The 18,517-nt window shown below is 40.5% G+C and overlaps 1 protein-coding gene across 1 annotated transcript in view; it reads left to right on the top strand.

Moving 5' to 3' along the window:
* FNDC3B (fibronectin type III domain containing 3B) overlaps positions 1 to 18,517 on the top strand; it is a 183,968-nt gene that overhangs the window by 157,556 nt on the left and 7,895 nt on the right. Inside the window, exons 22-24 of the mRNA XM_080605439.1 lie at positions 958 to 1,170; positions 11,636 to 11,802; positions 14,872 to 14,999. Of these exons, the coding sequence (XP_080461565.1) occupies positions 958 to 1,170; positions 11,636 to 11,802; positions 14,872 to 14,999 (508 nt within the window). The remainder of the gene's footprint in view (positions 1 to 957; positions 1,171 to 11,635; positions 11,803 to 14,871; positions 15,000 to 18,517) is intronic.

Raw genomic sequence — 18,517 nt, forward strand, 5'->3', positions numbered from 1 at the left:
AATTCTTAATGAATATAAAATGTTGGTCGCTAGATAAAGTTTCTACAGTTTGTGTAAGATTCTGAGAGCTGTCTCCCCATATTTTGGAAGCTATTCAGATATCTAACACAAGACCACCACCGTGTAGAGGGGTTGTGGATTTAACCTTCCAGGGTTAGCTCTTCCCAGTAGAATTTCACGTGCTTCAATAGCGTGCTTCAGGAAACACTGCGCACGCTGAAATAACGCTGTTCTTTGCTCTTCAGAGGTGTTTAAAGGTTTCATGGCAGTTACACCCATGCTTTCGCTGAAATCATTATTTCGAAGAACATGGATTAGTTCATGAACTTTGTTAGAAAAACACAAAACACTTTTGCATTGTATTTATTCATAGTTACACAGTTAATGTTTTCCAGGTCTCAGCTCTATCTGTGCCTCTGTCCTTTGCATTAAGGATATTTAATCAGCAGTTCCCCATGTCATCTTGCATGACTACAAGGAAGATTCGTGTTTTAAGAACTCTCAGAGCACGTACTTTGCGATCCCCTTGGCTAGATTCATACTCACTGTTAGCAGTAATTCACTGTGCCAGTAGTACCATTGAGGAAACGTGACTGCTTGCAGTCTAAGATATTACTTCACCCTCGCTCCAGACTGACAGGGTAATAAAATGTATTAGCTAGGCTCACATGTGGTTAAAAGGACTGCCATCAGCTTCTGAGATTGCTTAGCCAAATCTTTCTGCCTCTGCCTTACTGCATTTCTCAATATCTTCGCTGCTGCTCTCAATGCAAACAGGTTGATAATACTTGATGGCTTTACAGAGGCTTTCACCTTGCCAAAGCAAAGCAGTAATAGCTGGGAGAGGGCACTGTATTGGTGATGGACCGGTGTGGGCCAGAAGGCTGTTTTGTTTCTTGAGACCTACACTTGTGAAAACACTTTATTTAATATTCGCCTTTATCTTGTTCATTTTAGGATCAGGATCCAAGCTGTCAATGAAATTGGAGCTGGACCATTTAGCCACTTTATTAAAGCAAAAACTCGGCCATTACCACCCTTACCTCCTCGGTTAGAGTGTGCTGCAGCAGGTCCTCAGAGCCTGAAGCTGAAATGGGGAGACAGCAGTTCCAAGCTTCATGCTGCGGATGACATGGTCTATATCTTACAGATTGAAGACAGAAATAAGAGGTAAGAGATATGATTCTTCTTGTTGTGTTAATGGAAATGAATTCTGGCTCATCATAAGCACTTGTGAATCACAGTAAGAAAACTGTTTTCCTGATTCTTTCCTTCTGCAGATGTATACAGTCTGTTGTTTGAATAGGGATTCTGTGCCTGTATTCTAACAAAGCAAATTGCATAACTAAGTTATGCAATATGTGAATGTTGCCTAACAGTCTGATCTCTTCAATGAATAAATGTCATAGATGGTCCCTAATTTACCAAGAAACACTCTCAACTAGTATAATTAGGTAAAGTAACTGATGTATCAAGTAGATAATCCATAGGGATTCAGTACGAATCATAATTTTGTGTAAATTAGCATGATTCTTTCAATTTAAGTAGAGCTGTGCTGAGTTTATGCCAGCGGAAGGTCTGGCCCAAAAGCTCTAATTGTAAGCAATAAAACCACCATGAATAACGCCTAAATACCTCCCAGTGTTTCAACTGTACTGATGTAGAGAGGGTACATGCTCCCCTGTATTAATACTGAGAGGTGTCCAATGAATATAAATGCCCATTTGAAAGTCTGGCTGGTAAAACAGTTTCTAAAGAGTGCAGTGATGCTTGGCAGGAGCCCATCACCTGCAGCAGCATGTGATCAAGCCAGCTGTAAAGAAACATCCAGCAGGCTTCTTTTGTTTGCTTTCATGTAGCACTGCAGGTAGGAGGGTAAAGAACTGCAAATTGTTTTGAACCTGTTTTTATGTTGGAGAAAGAAGTTTCCTTGTAAGAATAAAATGCATTGCTACCTGGCAGCAAAGAACCAAAGCTTTTTCTAGCATCACCATTTGGTTTTGCACAAACTTTCTACTGCAAATGGTCTCTGAAGAGCTGTTAATTAGGAGGAATTGCTGCTCCTTCCACTTGCTACTCTGCTACCTCTTCCATGCTTTACATTTGAGTTACAGTCCACGTGAGCTCCCAGAAATGCAGAGAAACTACTCACCTACGCTGATTACTTGAATGGAGCCCTTGCATGCAGTGGTTGTCCTTTGTGGCTGGGTTTGTAGCAATCTCTGTGACTAGTATCTGAAATGAGCCGTAGCCCCGAGCCCTCAGGCTGATGCAGTGCATGCCAGCGTGGGCACAGCACGTGAGTGGGATCGGTGTGCTGTTCTCTCTGAGAGGTGCTGTGTTTGAGAACATCTGGGGCTGGCAGGTCTTGGCAATATGGTCTATTTATTTGTTCCCTGTCTGACTGTCCCTTTTTCCTCCCCATTTGTGTGCTTCTGTTCCTGAAAGGATACAGCAGCAAAGTTTTGTACATTCAGGAGGGCTATCAGTCCTAAAGAACAGAAGATGACAGCCCACACGTGAATTGGTAAAAACATTAGTTAGTTACAGAGGCAGGAGTCCTCTCAGATCATTCCCCTACAAATAAACCCCGTGAAGGGTTACTCACTCATGTGTATGCCTGTGAAAAACACTGGGATACAGTCCTTCGAGCATCACTGGCATTTCTAATTGTGCAGTGCTGTAACAGGCTAATCCAGGTAAACTACGGATGCCTAATGGAATAGTATAATGCTAGTCTTTAGTTTAAAAAAGAAAGAAAGAAAAAAAGAATAAGTGATCTAGAATAAAGAGGATGATTTGGAACCTTCTGTGGCTTGAAAGGGTTGTTGGAAGGTGCCACGGTGTCCCATCTGCTCAGAGAACAGACAGCACCCGACTCTGGGCAAGACATGGATAACTCAAAATCATTGAGCCAGAGGGTTGGCCTTTGTATTATCCTTCTTTCCGAAGTTGTTGTTACTATCTTCTCTAAGACATCAGAAATTACTTTTATCTGCTTTATATTGAAATCCCTCAAGTCAGTATTACAATTTCCCCTTCTTCAGTGAATCTGAGCACACAGTTTGTGTATTGTAGCTTTCCTTGCTGATGAGGTTTGAAATATGAGTTAATTTTGAAGAGACATTGAAGCGTTTTCACAAACAGAAATGCAAAGGTGAGCAAATTCTTTTTAAAAACAAAAATCAATGGTAAGTCAAATCTGACCCTGATGGTTCTATTAGGCTTTTCATAAAGATTGGGTTTGGGCTTTCTGCAGTGATAGTCAGCCAGTGCTCTTGAGTGTGTCTTGGTCATTAAGAATTGTTTTTAACTTTTCCGTGCTGTAATGAGGTATAACGGGCTGGTTGTTGCAGACTAAATGTTTCATTGATTGCAAGACCCGTGGAACAAAATACTTGGAAATCTCCTGACACTGATTAATATAGGGGCTTGGAAAGGTGTGCACATCAGAAATGTACCTGCTTTCTCTCTCATTTGCTCTTTGGTGTGTGACATTTAGGGAGATCAAATTAGCATCTCTTGTCCTTTCAATTATGTGTAGCATTAAGTGGAAATGAAGAAAAATCTGTTTCTAGAAAGCACAATACATGGGAACGTTAGTTGAAGGAGGTTGACCTTTATGTAAAGAGGACGATAAAATTTCTTTCTTTTTAAAATAAACTTTCAGTTGTGACTTCATTTCCTAACTTTAGTAATGTCAAGAAAATCATGTTAATCAAGTTGCACTGTTTTCCAGAATACTGTGGATTTTTCTTTTCTAGGTGAAACAAATGAATCTAATTATAGTAATTGTTCTGATATTTTTTTTCCTGTACTCATAATTAGTCTTTAGTTGTTCCTACAACTAATTATACCCCTTAGTGTCTTAAAATGCTTACAATGTCTAGTCTGAAAGAGAGAAATAGCAAGTACATTATTTGTGGGTCATTCATCAGTTACTTGTGTTTCTTTTAGATAAATATACATTGTAATTTAGGTGAATTCTGTGATTTTTATGTGTATACAGACAAATAAAAATATGTATAATTATATTTTAAGGGAATCATTGGGATAGTGGAATGAGAAGCATCTTAGATATTCTTTAAAAATATCAACGAAGGATTGTTGACCATTCTTAGTCTGCTTTTGTAAGTGGATTGTAAGGTTGTGTTTGCTGACATTCTAAACTGTAAGTGCTTTTGTTCTGTTTATTTGCTGAATAAATGAGTTATGACCCTATATCACTGGGTAAACAGTAGTAGCAGCATTTCCCTTTCATAGCATATGAAAGATTGTTTATGTATATATTAAACTATTTTAAAATACTTTGTTAAACCGCAGGTATTTTTCATTTAAGGAGATGCAATTCTTGGAAAAAAAAAAGGGGGGGGAAAGAAATCAAAAGAAAATTAGATCCAAAAATAGGACCTGCCTAATGACTATAAATTTTAATTGGCACACACTGGTTTTCTGGTAACTGTCTTTCTTGGTAGGAGTATTCAAATATGAATATCCCAAAGGCCACAGGCACACACAGATATACTCCTGGAAAATTCTAGCTGCTAGGAATACAGGAATAAAAATTGCAAACAAATGATATAATCCCTTGAATTGATTTCCTTCTTCTTGCATAGTTTTACCTTAACTTGAATACAGGGTGAACTCTTCCTGAGCATACCAATTTCTTTCTGGGGTGGTCGTTCATCATCTATGTACAGCTGCAGGGTCTTGCCTTAAGGTTGCCAGCAACTTTGACTTCAACAAAAGACTAATGACTCAATGCCTTAATTTATATGGAGGTCAAATCCTGCGTTGTTAAATTATTTGGAGCTTACCAATTAACTTCAGCAGGCCAGGTGTTTTTCACAGTGTATTTTATTATGAAGCTGCACCTTGCCTACCTGAACGTCCTGACAAAAATGAAGCAGTAAGATTTGCAAAGCAGTAATAACGTAATAGCAGTCCGAAACGTGAATTGGTCGGCAGAGATCTACTGCAGCTCTTCATTCCACCTAAGCAGACAGTAGATCGATAATCTCAGTTAGAGGAGCACTGCCTCACCCCGACCCTTTTACAGAGTCATTTTGGAAGGCTGTTCGGTTTATTTCATAAGGCATCACCCCTCATGCTCCTTGACCAGGAGCGCTGCTGATAAGAGCATTAATTTGCTGCTGCTGAACTGCGTTCTCTTCTGTTTTGATTTTAGCTTTATTAAGGCTGTTCTTATTTGTATCTGCTGTTAATTTTTAACACATTGCCACTGCAAACCATGGTATTGGTAGCTGCTTAGTAATCTAGTCCTTCTTTGCCAGGGCATTGGATGCTCTTCGTAATTCTTCCCAAATCTTCATTCAGATGCTGTTAATTCACACTAAGTTGTGCTCAGTATTCTCCGTTCTGTCTGTTCATTGACCTCTGATGTGGCTGCATGCAAGAACTACATTGGGCACTTTGCCGATCTATCTTCCACTCCTCCTGGAAGTGCTCAGAAGCTGCTGAGATTTTACTATGTGTTTTCTGTGTGTTTACTGTGTATTTTCCCCGGGAATCACTCAGAATCAAAAATTTATTCTCAGTCTCTCTCATTCTTGAAGCTGATTTTCAGTGTGTGTGGTTGTCTTTCTTCTTTGTGATATGCCTCATCTACCACCCGGGTAAACAGCAGAATTTATGTAGTCTATGTGCAGTTTTTCTTTGCCAACTTCCCAGAAGTCTAAATGATTGCACAAGGTTGCAGTCTGAAAGGGGACAAAAGGGAAGCAACCCGAAGCATGGGCAGCTTTCTTCTCTCTGGTGATCCATCAGGACAAGTGCAATCCTAAAGCCATGATACGGCAAAGCGGGGTGGGTGGGAAGGTGGCTGATGCTTTGATTCAGTCTTCTGTGGTCACAAGCTACAAATCCAAGCTGCCCTCAGCAGTATGAACGTCAAGGGGAGGATGGTAATTGATCCTTCAGAAATTAATTTTTATTGCTAGCTGGAAGCTTCTGTATGTTGAGGCATCTCCATTTTCAGTAAGTCCAGAAACGTGACGTGTGACTATCTGTGGTAAATAAGGATTGCATGGTCAAATTCAGCAGCAGATGAAAGGATGATCTAGTAGAAGCAAGCTAAAAATCAATTTTGGCTGCAAGTGCTCCTTGTCTCGCCTGTGGATGTGCTAGATAATTAAGCAAAGAAAACAAACTCTTTTCATTTAACTGTTATTACTTCTTTTCCTGCCTCTTTCCTCTCTCCACTTAGTTTTGAATTTCTAAGTACAAGGAAAAAAACATGGTCTCCTTCAGTGGGTCATGTTGTTACGCCTGTAAACAGAAATTCTGTTGCTGGTGTAGGGAGGAGGTTGGTTTCTAAACATGCTGTGAGCAAGCATACAGCATATGCTTCCCAGAAGGTATCTTCTAGAAAACAGATCTCTGGCTCAGAGGGGCCAAAGTGTCCCATCTGTTTGGTCTATGCCTCGAATTAGGGCAGGAAGTCAGGGTCGGAGGAGGTTACTGAACAGAAAACTCTTTGGGAACCTATTCCCATGAGTTTACTTTCCCTCAGCACCTACCTGCAAGTGGAGATGCCAAGGAGAGGCTTGGGAAGGGGCCCCAAAGCCGGCATGCTGCCAGCAGCACGGCAAGCCTGGGTCAGCCTGGTACTGGTCACAGGAGCACCGAGGGATGGGGATGCTGCAGATGCCGAGCTTTTCTCTTTGAGCTGAAGGCCTTGAGATGAAGCAGGAATGGAAAAATTGTGTGTTGCATCTGAACAGAGGCCCACTCTAGACTTAAGATGCTTACGGCTGGGGAAGGGCAGGTTTGTCATGTTGTGAGAGGTATTAATTCATCGTGCTTTCTACTTAGTTCCGGACTCTAGGGCCCCTCTACCGTCTAGCTTGAAAAAATCTGATGGTACCTCTGTTTTGACCTCCACCGAGATGGTTCTCGCCATTTCCCTTGCAGTACGCCAACCCCATTCCCGTGACACCTAGGTGTAGCGGAGATGTGTGACACTCGCTGGCATCGACGGGAGAAACTTCACCGTGAAGCTGAGAGGTGCAAAACTCTCTGATCAGCCCTGGGGTGACTGGGCTGCAGGCAAATTTCCCCAGGCAGAGCATGATAAGGGGAACCTTTGCCTTGCATCGGAGGTAGGGCCGTACCGGAGATAGGATCTGCCCCTGCGAACGAGGGGCAGGTGCGGGCGCTGCAGAGGGGCTGAGCCCCACAGCGGGGCTGCCCGGCCTTGTTCTGCTCGAGCACTTCGGAGAACTGAATGTTCCCTGTCTCAGGGGGTGAATTAGATGTTTTTGTTTTGAAGCTTTGCTTTGCTGGGTGCGACTGCGTAGTGTAGGGAACCGCTGGTGGGGAAAGAAAATCGCTTAAAGCAGTGAGTGTTTGATAATGTTCTTTAGAGAAAATAAGAGGAACAGTCTAAAAAAAAGTAGGTGGGGGCTATAATTGTGCAGATAACTGGGACATTGCAATAATAACATTAAAAGAGCTGTTGGTTTGTGAAATTCATGTACTTAGCTTTCTAATTGTGCAGTTGCCCGTGTATGCTGAACAGAAGCCTCGGGTCACCAGGTCAGCCCTGTGGTGTATTAATGACCGCGATCCAGCCAAAACTGTGGCAGATGACCACGTTTTTCTGGGAGGCAGTAAGAGAACCATTCAGGTGGCTATTACAGCCCTTGTGCTTGGCTCAAGATTGCTGTCTTATTTAGTACTGTACGTTAGATTTTCTTTCAAATGAAATTGTTGCAAAGACAATTGTGTTACTAAAATGTAAACAAAACCAGAGACTTTGAAAGGGAACCTGCTGATTAAAATGTGCTGAGCGATAATGAATGAAGGTAGAGCAAGTATATTCATAATCCTCTGCTTGACTGGAAGTGACTGAAGTGGAGGAAACAAAATAGCTCAAGCGTAAAACATTTCCAAGAAGATCTTCGTGGTGAATAAAAAGGTATTGATGAAAAACCAGCAGCAGTGGTGTCTCCCAAACAATCATTCTAGGACATTGTGTTCTGTCTTTTCCTCTCTGTGTAAGTAAATGAATAATCCGTGACTGACATGAGAATGTCTGGGGAAGAGAGAATTCAGATCACTCAAGTGAGATGAGGGGGAAGAATTCTCTGGGGAGAGTCTTTTTCCCTCGAGAAAGTTGCTTTCTTCTCAGTTTGTGCTGTTACTTACGTGGAGAGGAGAGGAGAGGCAATACTGCATCACGTTAAATCCTGATACTACACGTTAGCTTCTGGATGATGCAAATTTAAAATAAATAAAATTACTGTATCGAGGATACAGTTAGCCTGCAGAGGTAGTCTTTTCTCAAAGACAAAATATCAGATAAGGAATGCAGCCTAATATCTTTCAAATTTGGCTAGGCAAACCTTTTAGAATCGAACATCTCTTGGTGCTTATTAGCATACTCCGGGGGTTTACATGAACGGTCCAAGCAGGTAGGGATTAGAGAATGAACACGGCTGGGATGCACTCGAGCATATTTTGTGTTTTGGTTTTGTTCCTCTTAGAAGGGGAGTGCGTTAAAGAAATAAGCGCGAAAGTATAAACATACTTCTGTAAGCGTGTTCCTATATAGGAACAAGAACACTTTTGGCTTGTTTAAATCACTTGTGTACCCATACTATCCTTACATTTTTACGTATACAACTGATTTAGCGTAACATTGGACCTGCTAGGGAACTAATTGAGTACAAGACTATGCTATTTACAGAGATCTTTAACTTCTCTCAGTTCTCGAATCCAGTTCACCTTTCAGCCCTATCAGTATATAAGACATGAAGATAAGCTCAAAGCTAGCTTATTCTTAAGAGAAGGTGTGGAATAGGGCTTGGATGAAGCATAGTGAACAATGTCAGACTTCCCAAAAAGGCAAAGGTATATAGAGCTCACCTTTAAATGTCCTTTTAAAATTGCCTTTAGATTTAGAAAAAATCAATTTGCAATAATATGAACAAATTGTCGTATTTAGACAATTTTTAATGTGTACAGACATCGTGGTAGTGATAAGCAATCATACTGAGTAATTCAACTTTAAGATCCTTGCAGTCCTTTTGCAGAAAATTTGGAAGACTGAAAAAAGATCAGAGGATATATTGCTTCAATTCTATAGCCGTTTACGTCAAATGGGAAATATACTATTTTTAAACGTAACAGAAATAACTCTGAAGTACAGAGTACCTGCTTTGCTCATGAGAAAAATACTACATTGTTATAAAAATAATCACTGGTGTATTGAAGCTAAAATGTTTCATCCGTATTATGTTTCTTACATCACTGTTTGGATTCTTCAAGGATAATTACAAAGCATCTTTGTCATAGTAAAGCCTAACAGCAATTAAGGTTGATTGACTTACTAGTCAGCCTTTCTTCTTCCAAAATTGGAAGCCATCTTTCTTCAAAGGTGGTTGAATCTCAGAAGTTTGAGTGTGCTTTCATTACGGTCCTGTGTATTGAATGTGGATGCAAGCTTTTCCGAAATGCTTTTTGCTTTCATTACAGATATTTCTTCAGATAAAGATACGGAAGTAGAAAGGGGTAGAGATGGAAACGGGATGGGAATATTATTCCAATTCCCAAATGATGGGAGGAGCAGGAGTGCTTTGCCAGATCACTTCGTCAGTGTTATGAAACTTTGCTCGTGTTTGAAAGGCAAAACTGTAACTTGAGAACTAGCATTGCTTGGTATTTGCACTATAAATATGTCTTAAAAGTGCGCTATAAGCCCAAACTGGGGTAAGAGTGTGCAGAACCATTAGCTGGTAAGGTATATTTATCCTTGCACGTTTACCTAGCTGCACATAGAGAAAGAGCATTATTCTATAACACCACGTTGCTTCTTTTTTACTGTCTGTAGCCCATGGGTAAGAGCCTCTGTGCACTCCTACAAATACTGCAGTGGCTTCTCAGCCAACCTGAGGTGCAAAACGTGGAGTGGAAGAGAGAGACAGTCACCTTGTTGTTTTTTCAGTCTTCTGGCCTAAAGAAGTAGTTTGTTCATCAGGCTGTGAACCCCTAGTAATCTTACCCCTTCACACCAAGTCTGTTGCAGCCTTTTGAACCTTGCCATTGCTGCCTATGTGAGCTTCAGAAATGTGAGATAGCAAGCATAAAGTAGTTAAAACTACACGAGCATAAGTTTGAGAGAAGTTTGCCTTTGGAAATCAGCTTTAAAATCTGCTCCTAAAAACTTATGGGCATAGGTCTTTGATTTCTAATCAAGGCGAGGGGCTTGCTAAGACTCTCTATGGGTAGTTAGTCGCATTAGTCCTCAAAGTACATTTTCAGCAATTTAAATTACCTGAACATTTCTTTTTATTACAGATGATTCTTGATCTTTGTTTGTACTTCCTTGGGTTTCAATCATAATGTAATATGAATTGATTTCTGTCCCCGAGAGCTAATGACAGACCCAGTTTCTTTGAAATGCTCAAATTGGTTGTACAGTGTATCTCATGCAAAGCCAAAGTGATCAGGACTTATTACCCAAGACAAAGCTAGTACCTAGATAGGGAGGTCACAAGCAAATCACTTTGTTGGCTTCCTGGTGATTTCAAATCAGCTGAAATAGTTAAGGTACTTGAATAAGTGTACTAAATCATCAAAATACTGTGTGATTCTGCGTGGTGAATGTTCTCCAGATTCAGAACTGTCGCAAGTAAGACTGTTCCCCGGTGGAGGCTAAGTGGTTTGATGCAAGATGCTGAGGGCTTCCTTTTTATTTACCCTCATCCCCATTCTGCTCAGCACCTGCAGGGTCAGGATCTCGGTTAGAAATTGCTGGCTAACCTATGACTATTACTGAAAAGCATTTATCTGAGCAGAGCAATTGAAAATAGAAGTCAGAGTCTCTAGCAACCAGTACTTTTTTTTTCTTTAAGATTGATTTTTTTTTTCTGCATTGTATTGTTGGACATGATTATATGTGTTGAGGTTTAGTCTTGTCAATGGAGGTACTTTGGAAGTCACTTCCTTAGTGTCATGTCTCTTTCTTCTTCTCAGCCTGCTCTCAAGCAGACCTGTCATTGCAGGTGTCCCCCGCAGCTCCAGAATTGACATCCTTTTTCCATCCTACATATCCGCCTCTCAGTTATCATGCTTTCCCTCTTTCTTTTCATTCATATTCCACAATGTACTAAATATTAAATGCAATCCTTATGCCCTGATTTACATAGTGGCTCTGACTTAAGATGGCATAGATAAGTGCACGATCTCGTCTGTGGGTCTTAGTGTGTGAATAAGGTCCAAATCAAGCAATAAAAGCTTCAAAGAATTAATCTTGCTTTAAACATGTTTAAACGAGCATCACACTCAGTGCATTGTATCAGAGCACAAGTTGAATCCATTTTGATTACTGCATGGTAGGAAATGTGTTGACAGAAGTATTTCCAGATACTTAACTTGCAAAAATGATTACATGAATTATTATTTGCAAAAGGGGCAATGAAATTGTTCTGATTTGCCTGATTCAATAATCATCGTGTGCTAGTAGCAAACCATTTTTAAACTTGCATTTAACAGCTTTGCAAAGCATGTTCTGTCAGTTTTCACATGTATGCGTTGAGCTGATAGATGTAATAGACTGAAACGTTAGTGCCGCTCCAATGTAATTATGTATTCTAATTTTCATTCTTTTCAGGTTTATTCCAATTTATAGGGGACCAAGTCATACATACAAGATTCAAAGGCTGACAGAATCCACTTGTTACTCGTTTAGAATACAGGCTGTCAATGATGCTGGGGAGGGACCTTTCTCAGAAATAGTTACCTTCTGCACAACTAAGTCAGTCCCACCTGCAATCAAAGGTATGTAATATTTTTTACATATACCTAGGTAACGTGTAATTACTTAAGTAATTGATAAATGCAATCACTTTGTAAATGTTAACATAAGTATGCAATAACACAAAAATTGGTGCATGCTGCTTCTGTGTATCTGTGAATAGTGAAGTTACATGATGGAGGGAAGCTAAATTATCACAAAAAAGTTCATATAATCAGTGTTAGCGTTATGCCTACCAGCGTTGTTATACAGGCACAGTTAAAATGCTGCTACTAACAATAATGTTTTCCAGGGGATTGCTCTTAATTACGGGAACACTTCCATCAGGAATATAACAGCTGCACTATATACGTGTACATACCAACTCAAGTGTTAAAGTTGCACACTGGTTTAAGTTGTGTGGGTAACGTTCAGCAGAGCATTTCAGAGTTTATTTTTCCTTTAATTTAGAAAATTAGTAACAAAGTCACATACATAAAACATTTGATTCATTATCTCTCTTAGCATGCGTTCCACTAGAAGAACAAAAGGCCTAATTAAATAAAGTTGTATTATGATACATCTTTTCCTTTGTGTGAATTCTGCCTTAAGTAATTCTGCTCCTTCTTCCAAGAACTATTATGCAGGGAGCAGATTTGTTATATTGGTTGTCAGATAAGCTAAAATCAGATGCCATGCTAACCTTTTTTTTTTTTCTGTGTTCTTAAAACTAATTTTTCAAGCTGTACTATTTACTATGAAAAACAGTAACTGTTAGTTTGTCAGAGTGGTTTCATTTGTTCCACTGTATTTGGAATCTGGCTTTGCTGATTTTGACACTATTCATGATCTAAGATTTAGAGAGGGGAAAACACTGCTGGGATGTACTGTCCTGTCCCTCGGTTACCTACTCTGAATCACTCTCAGGAGCAGCAATGCTCTTGAGTGCAGGGAGAGCATCAGGAGATTGGCTTCAGACACTAAAATCAGCGTATGTGAGAATCCCACCTTTGTTCCCACCTTGCTTTCTCCCAGGCTTTGGCATTTGTTTCAGTGCTGTTTCTGGAAGAAGATAGCTGTATCTGTTTGGTGTAAAGCTCAAGCGTAAATTACACTTACTCAATGGTGAATTATCCTGATTCACCATATTGCGCAGTTGTCCTGATGTCAGATACACTACCCAAAAAAGGAAGCTCGTGCTAGGTTAACCAGGCTCGCTAGCACATGCTAAGCCTACGTTACTGTTGTCTCCACTTCTCTTAGCAGCACTAACTGGCTAAAGCTAGCGCAGGCATGCACTGTAGTCACAGTCTCATTCTGATGGACAGAAATCCATTTTAGTAAGTTCAGCTCTCACTTAGGTTTTTGTTTTGTTTTGAGCTGCCTGAGTACTGAGTCCTTGTTAAAGGTGACTCACACCGAGGACTGAATATCATGCCATTAAGACAGGGTGCAAATACTGGGTTGTGTGTGGGATGGGACCACAGGTACATGACAAAACACTGGCTGTAAGAGAGAAAAGGGCACAGCAAACACTGTGTTAGTGAACGCTGCCGTGAGAAGGTAATGCTACAGGGAAAAGAGATCCATTGAAGCAGCCAACAACATAACCATGTGGATTCCCTTCTGTGTTCAGAGCAATACAGAGGAATGTATGCCATAAACTTTGTTCTCTGGGTATCAGAAGCACATCTTTATTCTGTAAAGAAGCCTACTTACTCAGTAATGCCAACCCTAAAACAGAATATTGATAATGGCAGTTTTGTAAGTGTCAGACAAAAATCTACGTGTATCAGGGGGAGGGAACAAAGAGGAGGGAAAATCATTGAGAAAGTTGTTGTCAGCTGAAATGAAGGTGTCTATTATCAGTCTCTCAACGCAGGCAGATGTGCAGAGAGAAACAAGCGAATATTGATGACATTTGGGTCTGCGTATGATTCATGTGTTCCTCTTGGGTGGTAGCAAATTAATCTAGAATTCATATAATGTATGCGGCCACAGCAGCGTTTGTTTCCTTGATAGATTCTCCTGTTGTCTGTTTTCATGGGCTGTGAGCCTGCGTTGCCTTTAACGAGCTCATGGCCTTGCACGTGCACACGTTAACCGCTTGGTGAAGTGTTTAGCACCAGTGTTTCTCCCAGTTTCATTTTTTGGTCATGTGCTTTCTTGTTCTGCCTGATGAATATGTTGGTGGAGCCCAAATGCTGTCACAGCTGCCTTCCAGTGGCAGATGTTTAGCTGTACATATAAACACAGCTGCTCTGCTCGGCTCACCTGCACGCTTGCTGTTGGGCACAGCACAGCATCTTCTGGCTTTCGGCTGGTGAGAGATCTGCTCACCAGGAAGGCAGCGTTTTAACAGCTGATAAGTGGAGTTTCTGGGAATTCCAGTGAAAGCACAAGTCTAAGCCTTGTTAAAACTACCAGGTTTGATCACCTGAATTTCAGGCTCGGAATTATTCACAAGTCCAAGTATTTAAAATTATGCTTGTACTCCTGGTTCCCAGGCTGGACTTAATCTCAAATACAGATTATTTAAATTCTTACATTTAGAACATTTAAATGTCTTCTGACATTCCTTCTCTCATTTTTCCTGAATGAAATATTTGATACTGGTGCTGTCTTTCAATGATGTGTGGCTGGCTGCCTTAGGGCATGGGAAGAATACACAAACATCTCCGCTGGTACAGGTGATTGCTCAGAACTTCATGAAATTGCTGCTTTTATTAATGCCAGTATAATTCCTGAGTTGGCTTCTGTTCGAAAAGCCCATTGCATTAATCATCCCCAAATTTCACCAAATTTTCTGTACGTACTGTTTGTTGCTGTTTAACACCACAAGAATACAGAACTGCTTATTTCAAGACAGTCTTGCCTGATTTAAGTGAGACTTTTGAGTGACTTAAAAATCCAGCCCTGGTTTTACTTCTTTCATCCAGTTGTGATAGTAATTTGATTTTTGGCCACATAAATACATTATATTGTGCTATTAAACCCATGATGTCCTGAGATTCTCTTTTTAACATGTTGTTATGCTGTAGAGTGCATGTAAAATAAGTAACATTTGAATGAGGTCTTTATATTAAATGCTTGTACATTTATTTTTATTGTAGCCCCTCGGGTGACACAGTTGGAAGGAAATGTCTGTGAAATTGCCTGGGAAATGGTCGCGCCCATGAAGGGGGATCCTGTTGGTTACATTCTGCAGGTACTGGTTGGAAGAGAATCTGAATATAAGCAGGTAGGAAAACGTTCTCAATTATCTTGTCTAATTGATGGAAGTAGAAACGGTTTTGAACAGTCTCTGGGCTGCTTCTTTCTACTGCGTTGAATTATACCCTATGGTGATGCATCAGGTGAACTTTGGTAAAGACTGAGTCAAAATCAAGAACAGTAGTAGGTTGTTTTCTCCCCCAAGGGATTATATAGAACGCTGTTATCTCACCGGAATGATTTACGCCCTCTCCAGAGATGATTACTGTTTCCAACTGAACTAACCTTTAGAAAGTTACAATTCTGTCCACCCAGGTTTCCTGCTGGTGCTGACTGCTGTCTGAAGATGAGATGAACTAGGTGGCTCATTTTTCCTAATTCAGTAAGCTGCTTGCTGGATTTTCAGGGTAGCTCTCAAGACCTTGTATCAAGGATTTCACTCAAGTAGACAACTTTTAATTGGTTTGTTCAGCCATCCCATTCCTGTGTAGGTGTAGATGTATGGATGTGTTACTGCTTTGTATCAGGTGCCTCACAGAGACTGTATGCCTGAAGTATGGCTGATCCTTCCTGACTTGTCTATATTGACTAGAGATCACAAGTGGACGTTTCCCCAGCACATCTGAAATGGAACAACTCATTCATAGCTAAATCTTTCATTTCATCTATCATACCTCTAGCTTTGTTATTTACAGTGCACTTCATCTGGGCCCTGTCTTCTGCCTGTCCTTTCATAAGGATTCCAAATAAGTCAAAATGGGAGAATGAGGTATCTTAAGCCCTAAATTAAATTCTTAAAAATGTGAATAAGGTGGTACTTTCTTTGCAACTATGCCTTTGCTTCTCTTCAGTCTTATTTTTGAGTGTTACTGCAAATTAATGAGTTATCTAAAATAACATAAACATAAAAGCATATAAGCATAAATGCATAAAAACAATTCGTGTGGGTGCTACATATTCAGAAACCTAACCATTGTTTTTGTTGGGAATCGTTGTTGGCACTGTACACGTAACATGACCTCTCTTTACTGTGGTGGCCCCTTAGTGGTAAGTGGGTTGAGTGAACCTGTTCTGCTGTTGCTGTTTACAAGTAGCCTCAACACGCAGTCTCCATGTACAGCTTTAGTGAGCATAGCTTCAGTGGTTAAAATGTTCTGGTGATCCTTGTGGAGAACCGGGCACGGCTTCATGTTTCTTTAAGGTAGCTGATGGCTTAATCTTTGTAGCCAAAAAATAATGGTGTGAAAAAACACCAGCAATAAAGGAAATTAAAAGTAGTCTTCAGGGTCTGATATTGGTTTTAGTTTCTCATAACCACATGAAGCATGACAATGCTGAGAGGTGTTTCACTTGTGTTCTCGCAAGTGACTCACTTGGAAGAAGCTCCCGGCTGTGATTCTCAAAGCCTGACACCGTAACTTCTGTGGCTGGACCAGCCGATAACCAGCCGTGGAAGAGGAGAGTTGCACAGCTCACTGTCTCAGAAATCGGCTTCACTGATCGAAGTTATTTATTTATGTTTGTCACCAAATAAAAATTCACTTTTAAAATTACCTTAAAATTTTAACTTTTCAACTAATGAACATAAAAAGCTTTTTTCTCTTACAAGTCCGTAATCCTGTCAATAGTCACATCACTTTATCTGCAGCAATTTAAAGGCAGCTATTTAAGCCAAGACTTTAAAAGGTTTTAACTAGGAAGATGTGTTAAAAATCCATGGAGCCACATCTTGTGCCTGCTCCTAATTAATTTACTTGAGGTGAATATAGCTAATAGTGACCAAAAAAGTTTTTTTCATTTTAGCTCAAAGGTCTAATTCTTGTTTTCAGGGTTTTAATAAATAAAAGCTTACGAGTGTAAGTTCATGTGCAGGCATCTCCTGGAGTAGAACAAACCAATTAAACTGCAAAGCGTTTACCATCTGTACAAATGACTGCACAGCAGAAATCAAGATGATGGTCGCTGTGAGTCTGTTTTGTGTGTGTGAGATGGGAGAATGTTTGATACACGTCTGTGTTCCCCCCCCAGGAAATTCTGCAAAGATTCTGTTATTCTGACAGACGTAATAGGAAGATGTCGATAAGCCCGTTGCAGCACTGGCTTTGCATCCGTACTGTTCTTACGTATTTTAAACTAGTGCAGTTGTGTTTTATGGACAAGAATGTTGCATGCTTTCCATAATGGATTTGAGTCTTTCCAAAAGAAAGATCCTATCATCATGAAAACTGAGTTAGATCTTTTTCACGATGATTGTGTTTGACGTGAAAACACAACCATATCCCGCGACTATTTGGGGAACAGTTGTGCACAGAGTGGGACAGTGCTGAGCGTGGAGTCTGCTTGGACTCCTAAAGGAAGCTCATGCAACTTGTCCCTCAAGCTGCATGGTTGTGATACTTGCTATTCCTGGAAGAATTTTATACTATGGATCTTGACCCAGTTGTTTGCTCAGAAGCCCTCCAGAAGATGCAGAATGTGTTGTTCTTCCATATTAATTTCATTCAGAGAAGAGAAAATCCACGTGGGCACGCTGTGCTGACTAAGCACGAAGTAGCCTGCTTCATGTTTCCTGGCACAGAGTAGGGTGCGTGCTGAAACAAGTGGCTACGTTTCACTTCTCTCGTTCACACAGTGTAGCTCTGCAGGACACCACGCTGATTGTTTTTTCTGGGACTACCTGTGGAACAGTTTAAAGGAGAGCATCGTAACACCTGTCTAGTATGTTTTGTATCTAAAGTGAATGAATATAGCAAACTCACTATGAAGTAAAACTTTAACTGGAGAAAGCCATGTCGCATTGCCATCTGTTAACTCTCCAAGTCTGAGTTCCCTGATCTTCTGCAGTGTATGTACGTCTTAGGGATGCTCTCGAGAGATGTAAGAACACCTAGGAGGAACCCACTGTGCTGTACTTGTGCCTCATTTATGTTGTAGAAACACATACAGACTATATAAAATAATAATTTTCATTAACATACAAAATATGTGAAATTGCTTTAGCATCTCCTTCCCCTGCTGCAAATTTAGCCACTGACATGCTTCTGGGTAAAGCTCCTGCTCCTGTAGTTTCTGATCATCGCACCTGAACTGCCTGCCTCTACTTGTAGCCCCATGGATGCAGCCCTCCACATCCCGTAAGCCACCCTTCCTCTGCCATCTGACCTTGCAGAGGTGGTGTCAAAGTACTCAAACCCCCTTTCTTTCAGACTGCAGGCATCCCTGCCCTCTTCTGGATGAACTCGTGGGTAAATATTTCTCTACTGAGAATATTGTCTGATGAATTTGATTTGCAGGAGGTAAACAGATAGTAATGTGGCTACCTAAATGGCATGTTAAAAATATTGAATGCTCTTTTTCCTATTTCTTGAGCAGTATGTTCTTTTTTTTGTGTATTTGTAGGCTTTATTTGGATACATCAGAAAGCAGTGCCATGTGACATTACAGTTCCTTTTAGGAAATCAGATCTTCCTTGTTTACAAGTCAGGAAGTAAACCACTGCAAACTCCAGGAGTCGCTGGCTGAGATTGGATTTTGTGTGTCCTGCAG

The sequence above is a fragment of the Anser brachyrhynchus genome (assembly GCF_964034855.1).
Source record: "Anser brachyrhynchus genome assembly, chromosome: 9".
Taxonomy (NCBI): domain Eukaryota; kingdom Metazoa; phylum Chordata; class Aves; order Anseriformes; family Anatidae; genus Anser; species Anser brachyrhynchus.